Source organism: Corvus moneduloides, chromosome 3 (assembly GCF_009650955.1).
Source record: "Corvus moneduloides isolate bCorMon1 chromosome 3, bCorMon1.pri, whole genome shotgun sequence".
NCBI classification, from domain to species: domain Eukaryota; kingdom Metazoa; phylum Chordata; class Aves; order Passeriformes; family Corvidae; genus Corvus; species Corvus moneduloides.
Genome location: NC_045478.1, coordinates 31547532 through 31567521, shown reverse-complemented (window position 1 = coordinate 31567521; position 19990 = coordinate 31547532). Strand labels below are relative to the sequence as shown.

The following is a 19990-nucleotide window of genomic DNA, read 5'->3' as shown; positions in this document are numbered from 1 at the left end:
TTCCCTTATCCTTTAGAGTAGAAGGCCTTATACTTCAAAAAGTATGTAAGTATGAACTTCATCCATCCAGAGATGCCTGTGGGCAGAAACTCAAATGAGAAGACAGCTGCTTATGGATGATGCTTCTAACTTGTATTTAATAGATAGGGAGCTCTTAGGATTTGGCTTTCCAGCCCTTAAGGTAAATGATAGTTGTGATCTCTTGTGTGGAGCACTTGTGGTGATTCAAGAGAGGGGAGTCTTCTCTAAAATAAGTTGGTTTAACTATAAATTTAGATTTTTTTTTTCCTACTGCAAAATGAGGTTTCAATGAAGCTGATCAGGCATCCAAGTAACAGCAAAGTGCAGATAGAGCCTGAGGCCCTAGAGACCTATCCTTGCAACACGTCTTATGAGGTTAACAGTTAGTGTTTAGTACTAAACAGTTAGTGTTTAGTACTAGACTCAGTTCATTTTGAAGAACCTATGTGACATAACTGCATATATACTCTAATTGACTGTTACATTTGGATGTCTGGTTTTACTCTTAGATGCAGTGTCTCTTATTTGACTTAACAGTCCTAGACAAAAAAAATGTCTAAAAATAAGTCCTGGAAACTGTTGTTTCAGTGGTATAAATATGTCAAGAATTAATAACTTGTTTTATATAAATTAATGTACATAAATTAACTTGTGTTAACTGGTTTAAAGGCTCTTTTGATACGTTTTTTATTCATATTCTAAACTTTGAACCCGCAATTTGTTTCAGGACTAAGCCCTCTCTTGGCTTTAGTGTACATCTTTGGTTTGTTTTACTTTGCTATCCTCAATATATTGTTTGCTTGTTAAGTTGCAGATGCCTAGAATAATAGTCCTTGAATAATGTAACACTTGTACTAATCCAGGGGATTAAAACTTTTTCCAGGACAGTCTTGAACTTCTTTATCAGCCTGAAGGTAAATGCAGCCCTGAAAATGAGCTATTACAGCTTCTGTTCAGACCTGTGACACATCACATGAGATGACTCATCTTTCTGTCCTTCATTCTGTATATTGTTATCTTGAAGGACCAATGTGTCCTTTTCCCACATGGATGGTGGGAGGCTTACTTCATCTTACTGTTAACATCTTCTGTGTTCAGGGAAGGAACTTAGCCTTTATCACTGGAGCAACCTTAATGTTCAAGTATATAGTTCACATTTTCAAAAACAGCAAAACAATATATCACTTTAAGGAGTTGTATTTTTCTTTGTAGAAACTTAGACTAAGTTTTAAAGTCCTGAATTTTATTTCTTAACTATTTCACAGAGTGAATACTTGATATGTTAATTGATATAGCTGTTTGAAGAACAGGTGGAAACCTCAGATGTTGAAATCTAATTACTTCTAAAGTTAGGTTTGTAAAATTGTTTAGGCACATTGTCATAGCAATCTCTTACATGTGTTTCTACATACTGGCACTGGCTGGAAATGTTCTGGGTTACAGAGAGGGACAGTAGATAAATTGCAAACTGCGTTCTAGTTCATGATGTTGGATGGGGTTCATATGTCCCCTAAATTCTGGAGTTATGCTACTAGCTGACCTGAGTGAGCTCTTTGGGGTCAGTATAGGCCCAATATTATTTAGTCCTCATAAATTATGTGGGTGATGGGGTTGAATAATTATATGGTTTGAGAAATATGGCAAACTGGAAGAAGTAGATAGAGCAAAGAGCTGCCATACAGACATTGACTAATAGGAAGATTGGGCCAACAAGAATGACGTCAGGTTTAGCAGATGTTAAGGTAGTTTCTTACAATGGATTAATTCCAAGCAACAGTTCATGGTTTGGTCTGATCAGCTGGGAGATTGTTCTGCTGAAAAAGACCTGGAAGTCCTAGTGGGCAGCAAGCTGAGCATGCTTCAGCAGTGTGCCTTGCAGCAGAAATGCAAACAGTGTCCAGGGCTTGCCTCAGCAGGAGCATAGACATTTTCATTGTACTTGGCACTTCCAAAGCCACACCTGGGAATTCTGTGTCTGGTTTTGGTCCCCTAGTTTGAGACTGGAAAACTGTAGAGGCTCCAGTGAAGGCTTGTGGACATGATTACAAAGTTGCAGAGAGTAACCCATAAATAAAAGCTGAAGGAATTTTTTGCTTGGCCTAGAGAAGAGAATTGTGGGAGAGTGCTTTTTACAGAATCACAGAATGGGCTAGGTTGGAAAAGACCTTTGAGATCAAGTCCAACCTATGACCTAACACCACCTTGTCAACTAGACCATGGCACTAAGTGCCACATCCAGTCTTTCCTTAAACACCTCCAGGGACAGTCATTCTACCACCTCCCGGGGCAGCCTATTCCAACGCCCAGTCACCCTTTTTGTGAAGAGCTTCCTCCTTATGTCTAATCTAAACCTCCCGTGGCTCAGCTTATGACTGTGGCCTCTTGTCCAGTTGCTGGTTGCCTGGGAGAAGAGACCGATCCCCACCTGGATACAGCCTCCTTTCTGGCAGTTATACAGAGGTATAAGGTCTCTTCTCCAGGCTGAACAACCCCAGCTCCCTCAGCTGCTCCTCCCAGGACTTGTGTTCCAGACCCTTCACCAGCTCTGTTGCCCTTCTCTGGACTTGCTCCAGCATCTCAACATCCTTCCTAGATTGGGGGCCCAGAACTGGATGCAGCACTCAAGGTACAGCCTCACCAGAGCTGGGAAGAATCGCTGCCCTGGTCCTGCTGGCCACACTATTGCTGATACAGGCCAGGAGCCCTTGGCCTTCTTGGCCACCTGGGCACACGCTGGCTCATGTTCAGCTGGCTGTCCATCAGCACCCCCAGGTCCCTTTCTGCCTGGCCACTGTCCAGCCACTCTGTCCCCAGCCTGTAGTGCTGCAGGGGGTTGTTGTGGCCAAAGTGCAGGACCTGACACTTGGTCTTGTTGAACTTCATGTCATTGGATTGGGCCCATCCATCCAGCCTGTCCAGGTCCCTCTGCAGAGTCCTCCTACCCTCCAGCAGATGAACACTCTCCCAACTTGGTGTCATGTGCAAATTTGCTAATGGTAGGCTCAATCCCCTCACCCAGACCATCAATAAAGACATTAAACAGGACTGGGCCCAACACTAATCCCTGGGGGCCACCTCTGGTGACTGATTGCCAACTGGATGCAGCACCACTGAACACCACTCTCTGGGCCTGGCCATCCCACCAGTTCTTAATCCAGCAAAGAGTGCGCCTGTCCAAGCTGTGGGCTGCCAGCTTTTCTGAGAGAATGCTATGGGATATGATGTTGAAGGCTATGCTGAAGTTCAGGTAGACAATATCTGCAGCCTTGTGTAGGTGGCAAAGAGCTTAATATTCTCAAAGGAGATAGTGTAAAGGGAGAGCTGACACACATTTATGGAGAGTTGTCAAGTCCAGCCTAAGTTCTGACATATTCAAAAATACAATCAAAAAATGGACAGTGTCTTGCTCTGGGTTGAGTGCATGAGAATTTAGTATGTTGAAGTAGGTTTCTAAGCAGGTCAAATTGTGTCTTGCGTACAGAAAACTCACAGTATGACAGCAGCATGTATGGTGACATTTCTAATGCACTAGCATTTGTGTTAAATCTATTCTCAGGAGGAAATGTAAAGCTGTGCTTGAAGGAGGGAGTGGTATTTCTGTGAAAATGTAGAAAACTGCTCTTCAAACTTCCTGGAAGTATTTAAAAGTCTTGTAGACATGGCACTTGGGGACATGGTTTAGTGGCAGACTTTGCAGTGTTAGGTTACTGGTAAAACTGGGTAATCTTAGAGGTCTTTTTCAATGTAAACAATTCTCTGAAGTTATCAAGTGTTCAGATATCAAAGACTCTAGTAAAGTTGTGTATGTTAATTGCTGAGATAGAAAAGAACCTTCCTACTGAGCTCTACACCAAGAACAGCATATCATCTACAATAAACAAAATACAAGCTTATGGCTAATGTCTCTAAACTGCTTGGAGAAACTTCTGATCCTGGCCTTGATCCATAAGAATCATAGAGTAACAGAGAGGAAATAGTGCCATTTTCTTGTTGTTTACCTTGTCTCAAATATGTTTCTTTTTATGTTAATGGAAAGCTTATAGACCTTGTGTTGGAAAAATCCATGTGTATTGTTGATGTAGAAGCTGGCAAAACACTTTGAATGATATAGAATTTATAATGTGGAATAAATTCCAACAGAACTTATGAATGTGAATGGGTATCTAAGCAGTCTTGGACTGTAACTGAGTTCAGGTGTTCATGTAACTTTTGCTGCCTTTTTATTATAGAATTTTGGTTTTAGTAAATTGGGTACTTTCAACCCAATTTTATTTCAAAAGCAACTTGAAGACTACTGTCTGCAAAGAAACTGTGTATACTTTGCCTCTAAAACTATTAATGTTCAATTTCTAGAAATTTCTGTATTGCACAAAATGTTGATTTTGATCTAAAGTGGGAAAGTTAAGGTTTTTGGAAGCTATGTGATTTACAAAAAACAAGGACTGGTTTGATAAATCATCAGTGTACTATGCTTATATGAGGTCTTAACACGTGTCTGAGGAATGATGAGATACTTAAGTACCTCTGGCATGATGAGGATTGCTGGAATTTGCAAAGCATATTTGTTATGCTTTGTTGAAAAGGGGAAGGGAATTGGTTGCCTTAGTAAGAGTATGCAGATGGGGTGAAAAAGCCGGTAAAACCAGTAGTGATACCTGATAGATATAACATAGAGCAGCCTTATCAGATGAAAATATATGGCAGAAAATTTGAGTATGTATGTTTCCTTTTTATTTTAGGCTTACGGTATGTCAGCTTTGCCTCTAAACTTGATTAAGGGAACTACCAGTGCATCTTATGAACGTTTAGAGAACACTGAAGATATTGAAGAGGTGGAGCAACATTTATTGAGGATTAAATCAAAGGTAAGTTTTTCACTGTTCTCACTTTCATAAGGATTTGTTTTTTCCTTGCTTACTAGTTTATAGTCATGCTGTAGAGTCTTTGTTTCAGAAAGAATAGTAAGTCAGAAATGAATAGCTTGCAATTATTTGAGTTATTCTGAAACACATGGTCACTTGTATGGTAGCTGTTACATTCTTTGTTAGTCCTGCAGCAATAGTTGTTTCTGTCTGGCTAGTAAGTGTTTACAAATTAAACTCAAACTTCTTGAGGCCTGCTTGGATGGAAGAGATGCTTTGTAGATATTAACCTCACTTAGTCTGCTACCAGAAATGGCATCCAGTTTGTTGACTTACTCAATGCAGTGTAGTTAACACTGGATACTTGCCGCATAGAGCTGTCATGATTTAGATTCATCAAACTATTAATTATCTTTATGAATAAATAACAGCTCCAGATATTCTTGCTTCCCAGTTAATGCACCTTGCTGTTATAAAAAATTTCTTTATGAAAAGCATACATATGGAAAACTGTTGAGTCCTAAATATCCCTCAGATGCTAACACCGTTTGTTAACACATGGTGGCTTTGCAGCTAATGGAAACGCTGTTCCTGGTGTAAGCAAGACACTTTTAACAGCCTCTGAGTGCAAGCCAAAGGAGAGTGAGTTATCTTTACATACAAGATGATAGGGGAAAATCTCCCACCTCTTTTTACAACCCATTTCAGACAGTGGTTTGACCAGTGTTTTCACAGTGTTGATTGGGAAAAGTGACATTGAGGTGCCTTACTTCCATCTTGGCAGTCCATCTGTGCTGTTGTGTGCTCTGTGGTAGTAGACCTCAGATGTTGAAGCAGTTCCAACAGTCTTCCCTTGATATTTGGCCCACATCTACACAGTGTGGGCACCTTCAGTGTTCTAGATATTTAGTTGAATAAAGAAATCTAGAAAGTAGTCTGTTTAAATTATCGTGTTTTGGTTTTGCACGTAGTACTACAACAAAGGCATCCCTTATTGAAGTCAGTATGAGAAAAATGAGAAATCTGAGACAAATGGATCATTACTTACTACAGAGGACCTGGTTGGATTATGTGAATTTGCATGCAACTGGTCTTGTTGTTCAGTCTGGCTAAACAATAGAGTGAAAAAGTAGAAAGTTCTTAATTTATGTCTATATTGTAATGACCTTTAGTGTAAACTAATTTTTCTTGGTTTATGGATTACAGTCAGGATTCTGCCTCATTTTGTAATGCAAATCTTAGTTCTTCAGTTGTATGTGCATTAAGTTGTGAAGAAAGTGAGTGTTACTGACAGTACTATACAGTAAAAGCTAGAAGTATTAAGGTATGCTACTGAGATTCAATATGTAGTATGTTCTTGCACTATTAGTACATCTGGTAGGTTTATTTCATTAGTCTTAAATAATCAAAGCTTGGAAATTGCAGATTGGGAGCTTGAACTTTTGTCGAAAAGGTACTTAAGTCACAGAGGTGCTATACAGGGTATGGTACATGTGTTCCTATTAAAAGTGCATTGTGATCTCCAGTTTAACTGTTCTCTATGCCTATAATGTGGTCTTAGTCTTTTTGACAAATTTATTTAATTTTTTTTTAACTTCACTGGTATAAAGTGTTACATTATTTGCAGGAAGGATCTTCTAAAATAAGAGAAAATTAATAAGGAATTTCAAAACTTTAAAATATAGTTTTGGTGCATTTCCTACAATAAAATAATCTTTTTTTTATCCAAGTATGAGTTTGTAATACATTAGCATCAATGTTAGAAACAATTTTGGTTCAGCTACTGAATGCTGATTTTGTTGCTTTTGCTTATTGCAAATAACTGAGATGTAAGGATGTGCTGCTCGCTTTACAGCAGAGTGTGGTGGTTCCTGCTCAGTGTTTAAAGGCTCAAAATTAAAATCCATTCTTAAACATAATAATCAAACAATCAATCTGGTACATTCAACTAATTCTTGGGGTGATGCTACTTCTTATTTGACCTGTGTTTCTTGCTCGAGAAACATAGCTGAGTATCTAGTGGGATGCTGGAAAGAAAATAAGAAGTGCCAAGTTGGATATATGGGCTTATGGAATTTGATGGTAAGTGATCTGAGAACCACAGTGTTGAACCCTCCACACAAGATGTGGACCACTTTCAGATTAGATCAGATTATTCAGATCACGGCTGTGCTTTTAAAACATTTTTAGCCATGGAGACTATCCATCCTGTTAAAATTTTTGAACATTTTCTTTGTGAAAAGTGGTTTCTGCCACCTCATAGGAATTCCTCTTGTTGCAGCTTGTGACTTCTGTACTTCATCCTCTTGATATTCATAAAAATTAGACATGCATGAATTATATACTACAAATTCTTTAGAGTTGCTGTAGATAATTTAAGTAGCTGTCAATCTGTTTTCTTGATATGGTGACCCTTGATCTTTTGCATTCTTTTTGTAACCAGTGCAGAGATGGTCGTCCTCTGTCATCAAGGGATAGACGGACTTTACAACAACTAGAAGAGAGATTAAGGACACTTCGAAGGAGAGAGAGGCATCTGGAGTCTATTGAGAAAAGCTGGTGGACAAAGTTCTGTGAAGCTATTCGACCTCTAAAGGTAAAACTTCTCACTTTTAATACTTAAATTGAAATAACTTCCAAATTCCTTTTTCCCGACATAAATCACAGGTCAAGTTTATCAATTACCACCCTGAATATCAACTGCTTTTCTTAAATTTACTCCAGTACTACACAATTATAGCCCTATAGTGAACTCTGAGCTGTGGGAAAACCTTTTACTTTGCCTCAACTCTGATTAAGATTAAAAATGAACAAATCCTAGCTGATCTACTTTTGTGCTACTGCCATAGAAAATCTGAATATCTTACTTTTTTTATCAAGCATATGAAAATGAGAAGAGAAGGAAGAATCCTATAGCTGTCAGTTAGCTTAGGTTAATCTAAATTACATGTATCCAGCAGAAGTGAGAGATACTTTGATAATATATGCATTTGGAACAAGCATCTTGCCAAGGAACTACTTGATAAATAGTAAGCTAGCTGAATAGAACTTAATGTCATGATACCTAACCAATGCAAGGGAGATGGTTACTGGGGCAAAGCTTTTATCTTGGTCTCTTTGATCTTAGGACTTTGATTTTCAGTAGATACCTGGTTGTGAAAACTAGTACTTTTATGAACAGTATTGCCATATAAAGTATTTCTTACCAACTAGATGTTTGAAGAAATTTCAGCATTACAGTAGGCTGCTTTTGGGAAAGCTGGGGAGAAGGGCGTGGGTTGTAAACAATTTCTTGTGTTATTGCTGCTGTTAATGCTGAGTGCTGAAGGCTATGGGCTAAAATTGCATCTGAACAAAAGCTTTGTGTGGAATTCTTAGGGGAGTTATCTTGCTATGATACATTACAAATATAAACTTAGCTTTTCCATTGAAAGGACAAATATCCCAAACTATTCATGTTAACAGTTTGGAGGCTTCCTTGTGATTTAAAAAATACTTAATACAATTGTGTAGTTTCTGTAACTCTTCCCATAAATCTCAAATTTGAGAAATATATTGGCCATATATTTTGTCTCTGGGACTTTAACAGTTCATTGTGTCCTCACAGGAAAGCGTACAATATCATTGGTTACTTACAGTTTATCACCTACAGTCAGGATGGTATTCCAGTGTCTCCTTGTTTTTGTGGTTTGAAAGCTTTGTATTCTCTCAGTAGCTGTGACAGTCACTGTGAATTGTTGACTCATGAATCACAGACTAAAGCAGAGTTGCAGGTGTATAATTTTTCCTGAAAGATTTTCACTTAGACTATGGTTGTGCTATGAAGAACTTGTTTACTTTGACTAGAGCTGTCCTGTGCAGGTGGTAATGTGTATCACTTAATTACATCTTAACTCTTGCAGAACTGCTTTACTGTTGCTTTAAGAGCACTTGGGATGTCTTTGCAAATACATAACTTTTCAATTGTTCAATTGGGCTTTAACAAAAGGTGAAAATCTGTTCAATATCCATATATAGTACTTCTGTTCAGTGTAGAAGTGTAGGAAGTATCTTGGAGCTTTGCTTACTGTTTTACATTTTCACCTTCAGTGCCTTCATTTTGGATATTACTGTTCAAATATGTGGCTGCTTCTCAGACTTCAGGAGAAATTCCATTTCTTCTGAAACAAGTATTAGAGAATCCTTTTTCTGCTTTGTATTTGGGATGGTCAATTCATGGGAGTTGCAGGCTCTTACTGGGACTAACAAAACAGAGTAACACATTCAGGAATTGTACTTAATCTTCAAGGTCTTTTACAATGTTCGCTTAGTTGTGGGGATCTGTTAATCCACTGCTTTTTGTATTTCACATGTTCCCCTTTTTCCCCTCCCTGGCCTTGGCCACTCCCTCGGTTTCTTCCTATTTGTTCTGTACCCCAACCCCGCCCAGGAACCGCCCCATGGCCCCTGACAAAACCATTGCATGCTCACAGCACGCTGTCTCTCTACCTCTGAACATCGTGGGGACAAGATGTGATATTAAAGCCATGTCAAACCCTCATGGGAGACCCTTCTCTACCTTCTTTACCACCACTGCATTGTAACGCTGCTGGCTGCCAGAGCCAGATCGAGGGGCTGTCTGAAATGGACTCCGGGATGTGACTGATCACATGGCCCTAGGAAACCCTCGCTGAGCTCTCAGGGAGCAGCAGCCTGCTAGGCAGAGTCCAGCGGTTAAAACACTTACTGCCTACATTCAGACTCCTGTAATCATATTATCTTTGTATGGTGTCCTCAAGTGTTCTTGCTTCAATTGTTTTATTATTGCTAAGTATCTATTAGCATGTGATTTGTTGTTAAACAAAGACAAAACTTTTTTCTTTACGTAGTAAGTTTTATTTGATGATTCTTTTACTCAAAACTAACTCAAACTCAAAGATGAACCTGTTAGTTTTTCAATTCAGTCAAAAGCTACACATCTCAAGATCCCAGTGAATTGAGTATTGGCCAACATGGGGTTGAATAATGTTGAATTAGTCTAATTTCTTTCTACAAAATGTAACATTTCCTGCTTCTCCATTTTATGGTTTCTTAAACTTTTGTCTGATACTCTCAGCAACAAGAGAAATGTGATATAATAAATGGGGTTTTAAAAAAAATTTTTAGGGAAAACAAACTCCAGAGCACATAGCTATGTTCGTTCAATATGTGAACAGGACTATACAATATGAAACATGGAAGTCTGCTCAACAGGGGTAAATAGGGAGTATTGCATCTGTATTTTAATGGTGTACTTCACAGCAGTTTTGAACAAACTGGCCTAAGGTAATATAAGAAAATCAAGTGCTCTGTTTTGAGATCTGCATGAACAGAGATCCCCACTCTTCCTTCCAAGGCTCAACTCCTTTTGTTCTGACTGGAGTGGCACAGAGGGGAATAGGGAGTTTCCATCAGTCCATAACAGTCCTCCACTCTGCTGTTGCTTCCTCTTCCCACTTCATTTCTGTTCCAGTGAGAGTGGACTCCATGAGCTGAAGTTCCTGTCAGAAGCACCTGGTTCCACATGTGGGGTCTCTATAGGCTGCAGCTTCCTTTAGAAAATATCCACTTGTTCTGGTGTGGGATTCTCCATGGGCTAAGGGTGGTTATCTGCTCCAGCACAGTCCTCTTAACAGGCTGGCATAGAAATGTCTGCTCCATTCCCTGGAGCAGCACCTCTTTTGCTGAACTTGGTGTCTGTCTACAGGGTGAATATTAACAATTTTTGGAAGTTACTTTTGAGGCTTTTTGAACAAGTACCAACTGTGTGTGGATTGTGCCTGTTTAGAGTAAATTTAAGTCTGAAATTCCATGGGTATCTTAGTAAAATTTCAGAATTATCCATAGATGAAATAGCTTAGCTTGACTGATCTGGGAGCAGGGATAGGAGGCAAAGATCTCTCTGAATAACTCAAACAAGAGTGATGCAGGGGTTAAGGGAATGTTTAGAAACTTGCAGGGAGGTGCCAGGACAAATGATGTAAGCAGAACATGAAAAATGCCAGAAAAGACTTACTAGCTTGTGACTTATTCATGTCCAGTAGCAATGTAAAAATACACTAATTGATTGATAATTCTAAATTACTTTTCAATTTTTTTGTCTATTAAACTGATAATAGCAAGTTGAATCATATTTGACCTAGAAGTAGCATGCTTCCATGTTTGAGAAATACCTATATTGATATTTTTGGGGTTTTTTTTGCTCAGCCATGTCTTCTAATCCCACACCTTCAAATGTAAAACAAAGCTTTAAGCAAGCCAGTTGTTACTGTCTTCTGCTTTAGCTGTGTCATTACTTGCCTGAATGGGGGCTTTCTATTAAGATGCTCAAGGAACTCATTCCAGGTTTCATTGTAAGTTGTGTTAGTAGGTATTGCTTCAAATCATTATTTTTGGAATACTTTGAGTATTGTATGAAAACATGATTCATTCTTCTGTTGTCAGTTAGCAGTATGCATATTAGTTTGTACAACAGACTGTAGACTGGAAGACCCAAGCAGACACTTGGAGGTGATTGGTGATGTAAGTGCAAGACAGCAGCTCTGAAACCTGCTTTATAGCAAATGGTTGAGTACTGATGGGTATGGGTTCTTTTGTAGCTGATGGATATCAGGAAATGGCCTGGCAGGGGAGCAGTTTAAACTGATTGTAGGGGAGGAGGTAACACAGCTTGAAGTATGGTTGTTTTGAGGTCCTGCTTTCAAAAGGACTGGGAAGGAGGAAATAAGTTTGTCTTGCATTAGAAGTTAGACTTCTCTTAATATAGTTCAAAAATTCCTTTCATAAAAATGACCTTATTAAAGTCCTCTGTGTGTTTGGCTGAGACCCAGGCTTTTTGTTTTCATCTGTTCTAGTATTAAAGCTTTTCAGCATCAGTTAATAAATAGTCCTGTTTAGAACTCTCAAGTTGAACATGTACTCATGTTCTCAAGAGCTCGAAGTCATTTATGCTGTGATGCAAAGCAAAATTATTTTGTAAATTTTCATAGTGAAATGTATCTAGAATATTTAAAGATACTCTAGTTGATTTAAAGCTAGTAAATAGTAGTACCATGTTTTCCCAATGAGACTGTGTATTTGTCTTTTGATCTGGGTGACATGTAAAAGGCAACTGAGTATATAGTTCCTGCTGTAGTGGTTTTTTAGCTGTCTTAGGCTTTGTGTGGTGGGCAAGGACAAGGCAGTACTTAACCTTTACCTTAAGCAGATACAAAAATGGTACTCAGCTGGAGGCATGCGTTTAATGTGTCAACTTGATAATCCTTAGATGGACTGTGTAAGTTGCAAGTTTGACTATTAGTGTGTGTGTTGGTTTGTAGGCTAGAAATATGGTGTTGTTTGATCTGTTGTCAGTTAAGAACGAGGAAAATCTGTGACAGAATACAAGGATCCCTTCTGGGAAAGGCTTAAATCAGCTGATGCTTTGGAATCATGTAAACATAGATTGATATTAATTGTAAATAATTTATGGTTCAGTAGTCTTCATAATACTGTGGACATATGGGATGAAGACTTTTAAAGTTTTTTTTAATAATAGCCTTTTCAATCTTGTGTTTAATGGGACTGGAGTACAGGGTAGAATGGGGAAAGGAGTGGTATTCAACCACTGATATATTTCTAAATGTTAGATCTCACTTCAGAAGACAGGCGTATTCCAGAGGAGATACAAATACCTGTCTAGTGGCCATAGCTGGCAGAAGGTGGTGAAGTAATACAAGATTCGGAGTCTTGGCCTCAATTGGTTCTGAATATCTATTTCCCATACAGCTAATACCTATGAGGAGTTTACTGTGGACAGGTAAAATCTTAGTACATTTAATTATGTGGAAATGCAAAACTTAATACCTACCTTGATATTGGTCTCTAAATCTGTGTCTAATAAGAGCTACATAATTTGATTTGTTTTATAAGTGATGTTCTAATATTGTGTTTGAGTTTGCAGATGGACATTTATCTTCAGATTATAGTGAACAATAATAGCATTGTAACTCTGAGTGTCTTTAATGAGCAGCTGTAATAAAGTTCTTAACCTTTTCATGACTGTGGGCCAAGTTTTGAGGCTAATAAAATAAACTGTGAAACTCCCTCATTCATGTGGGAGGCCATGCATTGTGTTCCTGCATATAGAATTTTGAAATAACTCTTAAGTCTCAAGTCTAGCAATCTTAAAATGTTGTTTCTGGAAGTTCAGCGTGCTTATCTGATTGTATTCCATGACTAGGGTTTCTAGGAAAATACAGTGAAACTGTTGGAACTGTAACTGAATGGGTTGGCTATCTAGGCTCACTTCTGTGTGTTGTCCCCTAAAGTACCCAGAGAAAAGATTGTGAGGGAGAAAACCTCTCAGAAGGATGGAGAGTTGTTTCCTGAACTAGCTGCTAACCCAAGAAAAACAGACATGCTCTGGTTGAGACAGCTTGGAGTATCAATTCTTGGCTCAAGTGCTGTATTTGGTAGGCATAATAAAAACACATTCCTGTCTTTTAATGAAGACCTGGCATTTGGGCTTGGTTGAGTTTTTCTTCACTTCCAAGTGACTTGGTCATTGTGCATTTCAGAATAGTGTTACAAAAGGGATCTTTTACTCAGGAAGGGTGAGGTGTTCCTTGTCAGCTGTGCACAGGTTTACTCCTGTTGGAAGATGAGCACACAGGTGTGATGGTCAAGGCACCAATCTCTAATTTCTTTGTTTAAACCTAAATGCATGTACATAGTTAAGGTTTTCCACATAATATAGTGAATACAGGTTGTGCGTTCTGTTAAATGTTAGGTTCATTTAGTGTAACGTCATCTCTTTTCTTAATGTCACTTTTGACGTAGGGGTAGGTCTGTGTATTACACTAGAGCATGTGATGTACTTGACAGACTATGTTAACAGAGCAAAAGTTTTGTGGTCACTTCTCTCAAGTATTTACCAAAAATAAAAAATACTGTTTAAAGTGTATTTAAGCTCTGAAGTGTTCCACGATCATTAGTTTGCTGTTGGAACCAAGGCAAGTCTTTGGTTCTTGCATCAACTACAAATACTTTCAGTTAAATTGTTTCAAATTTTTACTTGTAGATTGTGTGGGGAGTATTCTTCATCATTGTGGCGTTGCTCTTCACTGTCTCTCTCTTCTTGTCAAAGTAAGTACATTTCAGCATTTTCCTTGACCATTTAAATTACCTAGTTTCTTCTCTAACATAAAAATTGGTGTGGTTTACCTCAGGAGTCAGCCCCCTTCTTTTCTATGTTACATTTCTGTCAATAGAGCTGCACTTCTTATTATGATAGTATATATTCAAATGGAGGAAAATGTGCCAAAACAAACTGAAGAAAAAACATGTTTCCGGCTGAAAACACTTCTGATTCATCTGAGAAATTAAACATATATGTTCAGGATGTTTAATTCAGATTGCAGAAGTATTCTGATGGCTTGAATGAATCTTAATGCATGTAGGTACTTCTGTGATTGGGTAATGTGTGCTTAAATTCTTGCAGTAAATGACATGTTTGATCCATTTTGATGTGTATTGCATTGGAATGGTTTTATGGTGTCGAAAGCAACATAGCTGACTGCAAATCTGGTGGATTTCAACATGGATTGGCACTAACCAGAGGTCTCAAATGTTGGCATTTTTAATCTTTCAGACTGGGAAAATAAGCTTCATTACCCAAACTAGGGAAAAGCAAAAATGCTGAGGAGATGCAGAAATCAATATATCTTTCACAGAACAAGTGCAGTGAGTGTGGTAAAGCAAAGCATGTGTCTGTAAAGCTGTTGGAGAGCTGTCACTCTCTGGGATTGGTTCAGTTTGGGTTTTTTTTTCTTTTGAGCTGTCCTTCTAAATTGAACTAAAGACAAAGCTCTGGGAGAACCACAGTACTTATCCAGCTTTTCTAATTACTGCAGTTTGGACAAAGCTCTGCATTCAGCTGGCTTCGACTCAGGATTTATAGTTCTGGGAACTAATCTGACCAATCCATTAAATATGCTGTTACCAGTTCTTCAAAGAGTAAGTAAAGAAGTGGTGATATACATACATAAGGATGCTCTTCTATTTTCTGTTAAACTCCTGAAGTAATTAATTAAAACAACATTGTTTAAATGTGTGTTCAGTAAAAGCAAGGCAACTTCCTTACTAATTTTTAGTTACTGATGTGAAAATCTTGGGTGGATGGAAGCTAGTTTGGGCAAGGAAGGTGGTGCTTGAAACTGATTTTGATGTGATGAGAATAAAGTGGCAGCAGAGGACAGCACTTGTAGTCACTATTCACAGATTAAAAGCAACTTTGTCCCATGTGCTACATACATTCTAGTTGGTGTACTGGATAGCTTAGCTCTTTCCAGTGAAGTAAATACAATTTTTCACTTTTTAATATATTGCACATTGAGAAATATACTACACTGGGCAGTTATTTGTTATAGTCAGGCATTGGTCTTGTAAGCAAACCCAATATAAAAACAAACATCAGTTAACTTCAGTAGAGTTGGAAGGCAACAAGTCCACGTACAAATTTGTCATAAGTAAACTGAGATAAACAAAAGCCTTAATATTAAGCTGGTGCTTTATTCCCCCCCCAGTTGAGTTCCCCTGTATTCTTGGTATAATGGGTCAGCACAATGCATTGCTTCCCCATGGCTTTTAAAACTATTGAACATCTAAGCTTGTAGTTTACTGAGAAAAGTAGTGTTCAGCAGCAGTATTATCACAAGCTTTTATTAACGTAAATATAAAAATCAAGTTTTGTATGCAAATATGATCAGAAAAATAGTCACAAAGATGTAGTCCTAAAATAATTGTTGCCACTGTGGACTTGTCATTCTGTGGGTGTATCTAAAATTAAGTATTTCTTGGTCTAAAAATGTATAACACTTCAAAATTAAGGCACGTCTGAAATTAATAAAAATGCTTAGTGCTTTCCCAAACTAATTGTCTGAGCTCTATTAGCAGCAAGCTGTTAGCTATGTTTGGAGCCAGCTATGTAAAACTTTTAAACAGGACTGACTACCTCAGATACAAGCTATAGAAGTAGAAGCTACTTACTTAGTTTTAAGTGGGAGAAGAGCTTTTTTTTGCCTTGTCTTTTTAACTGCTTATGTTCTTGTTTTAGGTTTTTCCACTTGATTATATTCTTATCACAACCATTGTTATGTACTTTATCTTCACTTCAATGGCAGGGATTCGAAATATGGGTATATGGTTCTTCTGGATAAGGGTAAATATAACTTAAGAGTTTAGTTTCTAATGCTTAGATATTTAATGAATATGTGCTCTTGAATAAATTTAATATTTTTGTATTGTTTCATAAATATGGGATGTTGCCAGTAGCATTGTCTATATGCCTAATGAGTGCTAAAAGCCTATTGTACAATTTGCACTGCTTTTGGAAGGTGTTTCATTTTGCCAAGTTATCAGACCAAAGCTGGTATTTTAATTTGAGCAATAGAGTCAGCTGACTCCTTCAAGTGTTTAATCAGTGTCACTTTGGCTTCTGACTTCTCCAAGTTAAAGCCATATGATTGATGTATTGGTCAACTTTATGGTCAAAATCTATAATGTGGCATGCAGTCAGAGGTTCTTGAATTGTCATGTGTGTGAAAAGCATATTTAGCTTCATAAGAGAGAAAACAGTGCAGTGGTGATAGGACTATCTAAATATTATGCAAATAATTTATTGCTGTATTTGGACAAGCAGCTTTGTATCCAATAGCATGACATTCATGCCTCTGATACTTGGTTAAATATTTCCCTGGTAATGTGCCTACTTCCCCTTTAAAATTGTCACCTTTTCATGTGGTGGCACTCCAAAATTGTGAACAGCGACTATCAGTCTTTGCAATGAGTTGTGAGATTAGTTGTTGGTTTTGGTGCTGTCATTTCCCCCTCAGCTGCCAGCTTCTTTACCCTAACATGGTAGTCAGGTTGAGCTCCTGGGAATTAGAGTAGAGTGGTGTCTACAGGATAGCAAGGAAGGGATTATGTTGTTCCCTGCAGTGTTAAATGGACAAGATCTCACCATATGGTGTGCCAGTTTCCTCTGAGCCTGGGAATGCTCCCTCATAACTCCATCCTATGTTTCTAGATCTGATTGGGGCTATAATGATAGCTGACACCCCACTTTGACCAAAGGACAGAGTGTTCTTTGATAAACCAATGCACAGTTTGTTATAGGTGACAGGCAGTTTAAATCTTGCTACTAAATGCTAGTGTATAAGTGCTTTGGGCCATTAATACAAATAGCACTTAATTTGGTTAAATAGCTGTGCTTTGAAATTTAGGTAAATACACCTGAAAACCTGCTTTGAATCACTGGAATTAAGTTGCCAAAGGATAATTTTAGCAACCTCCTATTTCTGGCAGTAGAATTAAAACTTACTTGAATTAAAGAGGTTTTTAAATGCCTTCAGTGAAAAAGGGATATTTCATTGTGTTAATATTTGTTTTTCTGATTTTAGCTTTATAAAATCAGACGAGGAAAAACTCGACCTCAAGCACTCTTATTTCTCTGTATGATACTTCTGTTGATAGTTCTTCATACAAGTTACATGATTTACAGTCTTGCCCCACAATATGTAATGTATGGAAGCCAGAAATACATGGTACAGGTGAGATGTAATTTTTTTGTGTTTAAATTTTATTTTCTGCATCACAAATGTACTGTTTTCAGAAACTTTTAAATTCAGGCACATTTTCAGTTTTTGAAGAGATTTCAGTAGCCAGTTTTTTTAAATACTAGTAAGTCTCTTGGTAATACACAAGCCAGAAACTGATTGTACTATATGTTACACAACTTAATTCCTAGATCATCTCAAGACTGTGTGAAACTGAGTTTTGTTTTACTCCTGATTAGGCAGTTGTTAGCTTTCACTAGATTTTGTACTGGTCTGCTTAGGTTGCTGAGTGACTACAGTGAGGATTATTTTTAATGTGTAAGGCTGTGTACAGAACGAAATCAGTACTGTTCCACAGTTGATCATTTTTATGTGCATATTTATGAGGAAGGACAAAGATAACATGGTACAGTAGAAAATAATCTGAGTGGAGATAAGTGCGTGCTGATTAATCACACTTCAGGCACTTTGGACTGTCCAACTTCATGAAACTCCGTGCAGTTTTGTGCTGTAAAATCTACAGAATTAAACAGTTAAAATTTAGTGTCTGCTTTTGTTATTGCACTTTTGTGTACTTCAAGGTTTTGGTTTTTTTAAGTCTTTCATCTTCTATACCTGAAGAATTAAATTATTGTATTTCATCTTAGTTTGAGTGGCAACCTGCATATTTATTGGGAAGTTCAAAGTTACATATCATAAACATCTTGAGAGGTTTCATGGACAGCTGTTTATTAAGGTCTGGTATCTTACAAGGGTAGACATCATTAGATCTGATCTTGCAAATGTAGACAACTAACCAGCTTGTGAACTGGTTGCTTATTCAGGCACAGTGAAGTCTAGATCCCTTGGTGTGCTGTTTGATGTTTAAGTTTCACAAAGACAAAACAGTTGAGCTGGAATGGTTGAAAGAAGGGATTTAAATGAGATTGAAGCGATGGGATGCTGCTTGGAGCTTTTGGAATATCTGTTAGTTCTTTAGGAGGATGTTCCTGTGGGAGGAGAACGCACCTGCTTTACAAAAAGAACCCAAACCAAACACTGGCTGACTTCCTTCAACTGCAATTATGTAGTACATTTTGTAACTTATTACTATCAATTCTTTCAGTTTAAACAGTGGATATAGAATACTTGGGGCAAAAGGATTGGAAGGAGAAATTGAAATTTGAGTAGTGTTAAATGCTCTAGAGAAGAGGAACTTGATCAACTTAAATGAGTTGCGTTGCTGTGGTAGGATTGATTGTCACTGCAGGGAAGTGGAGGTTTCAATAAATACAACTTTACTGCTGTCTTTACATCTAAATTGTCTGGTAGTGGGCAATTGGTCATCCTGATACCAGTCCAAGCACAGTAATGGAATCACTGTAGGGGATTTGAATATTTGGTATTTAGGAAGTGTAATGCATTCTATTATATATTATGCTAAATATAACTAACACAAAATAAACATGCTTAGGTGTCTATAAATTGGCTCAACTTGTCAGAATTAGGGTAGTAGCAGCATGAAACTAAGATGAATCAGTTTAGGTGCGTTTACATCGAACTCCTGGCATGATTGCTTACTGCTTATGTAGCCTAGAACATCATATAGCTGTATCTGAGTTAGTTATGAGCTCAAGTCCCTGCAAAAGGCAGTTTGGTTTTTTTATGTTGTAGAATGATTGTATGCCTGTAGTTACAGTGCAGAACCAATGTGGGTGTAAGAGTGGGAAGAACAATTCCATGAAGGGTCCTACTGAACTAGACTTTAAGCCTTGCTGACCTGAGAAGGGGATCCTTTGTAATAAAGCATGTAGATAACATGGAAGATTTGAAGAGAGAAACAAATAATAAAGGCTGCAGCTAGCAGTTTGTTTTGCTTTATGAATAAAATAGTGTATGTAACTTGAGGGAGGCAGAAGGATTGATACTTAACAAACACTTGCATGTTAGCTGTTTATGACAAATAGTATCTGAAGATAAATACATAATTTCTAAAAAGAAAGGGTCAAGAGAATAGAGCACAGCAGTAGGAAGGCTCCTGTCATTCTTGCAGCTATTGAAATATAATCCTGGTCAGCACTGCAAGGAGGATTAGCTAGAATGGTTGAGTAGAGCTGTAACTTTGTTTAAAGGATTAAAAAATGTTCTGGTCAAGATAGCCATCCTGGGTATTCAGCTTGCTATGTCTCATTTCAAAGAGCTGTGTTTAAAGTGCATAATCTAACTTGAGTAGAAACTGGTTTTATTGTTAAAATAACATGAGGCATAAAGAGTATGCTGGTAAACTACATCTGGGCTTCTCTGGCATATCACATAGGTACAAGATTTTCTGACAACATGCTCTCAGAGTGTTTCAGAATGTACTAGAAACATTTTCTGTGTCTGACTACCTTGATAACTGGATGTTAAATTTTGATATTTCGAAATGAGGAGAGATGGAGTCTGGAAATGAAGCAAGATATTTTTCTGTGGATGTAGCAATGAAGAGGTTCTTACGAGTGATCGGTGATTATG

At 37.8% G+C, this 19990-nt stretch overlaps 1 protein-coding gene across 1 annotated transcript in view; it reads left to right on the top strand.

Moving 5' to 3' along the window:
* Positions 1 to 19990, top strand: part of LMBRD1 (LMBR1 domain containing 1) — a 72554-nt gene that overhangs the window by 37427 nt on the left and 15137 nt on the right. Inside the window, exons 8-13 of the mRNA XM_032104735.1 lie at positions 4761 to 4886; positions 7327 to 7479; positions 13963 to 14027; positions 14795 to 14897; positions 15997 to 16101; positions 17342 to 17491. Coding sequence (XP_031960626.1) covers positions 4761 to 4886; positions 7327 to 7479; positions 13963 to 14027; positions 14795 to 14897; positions 15997 to 16101; positions 17342 to 17491 — 702 coding nt within the window. The remainder of the gene's footprint in view (positions 1 to 4760; positions 4887 to 7326; positions 7480 to 13962; positions 14028 to 14794; positions 14898 to 15996; positions 16102 to 17341; positions 17492 to 19990) is intronic.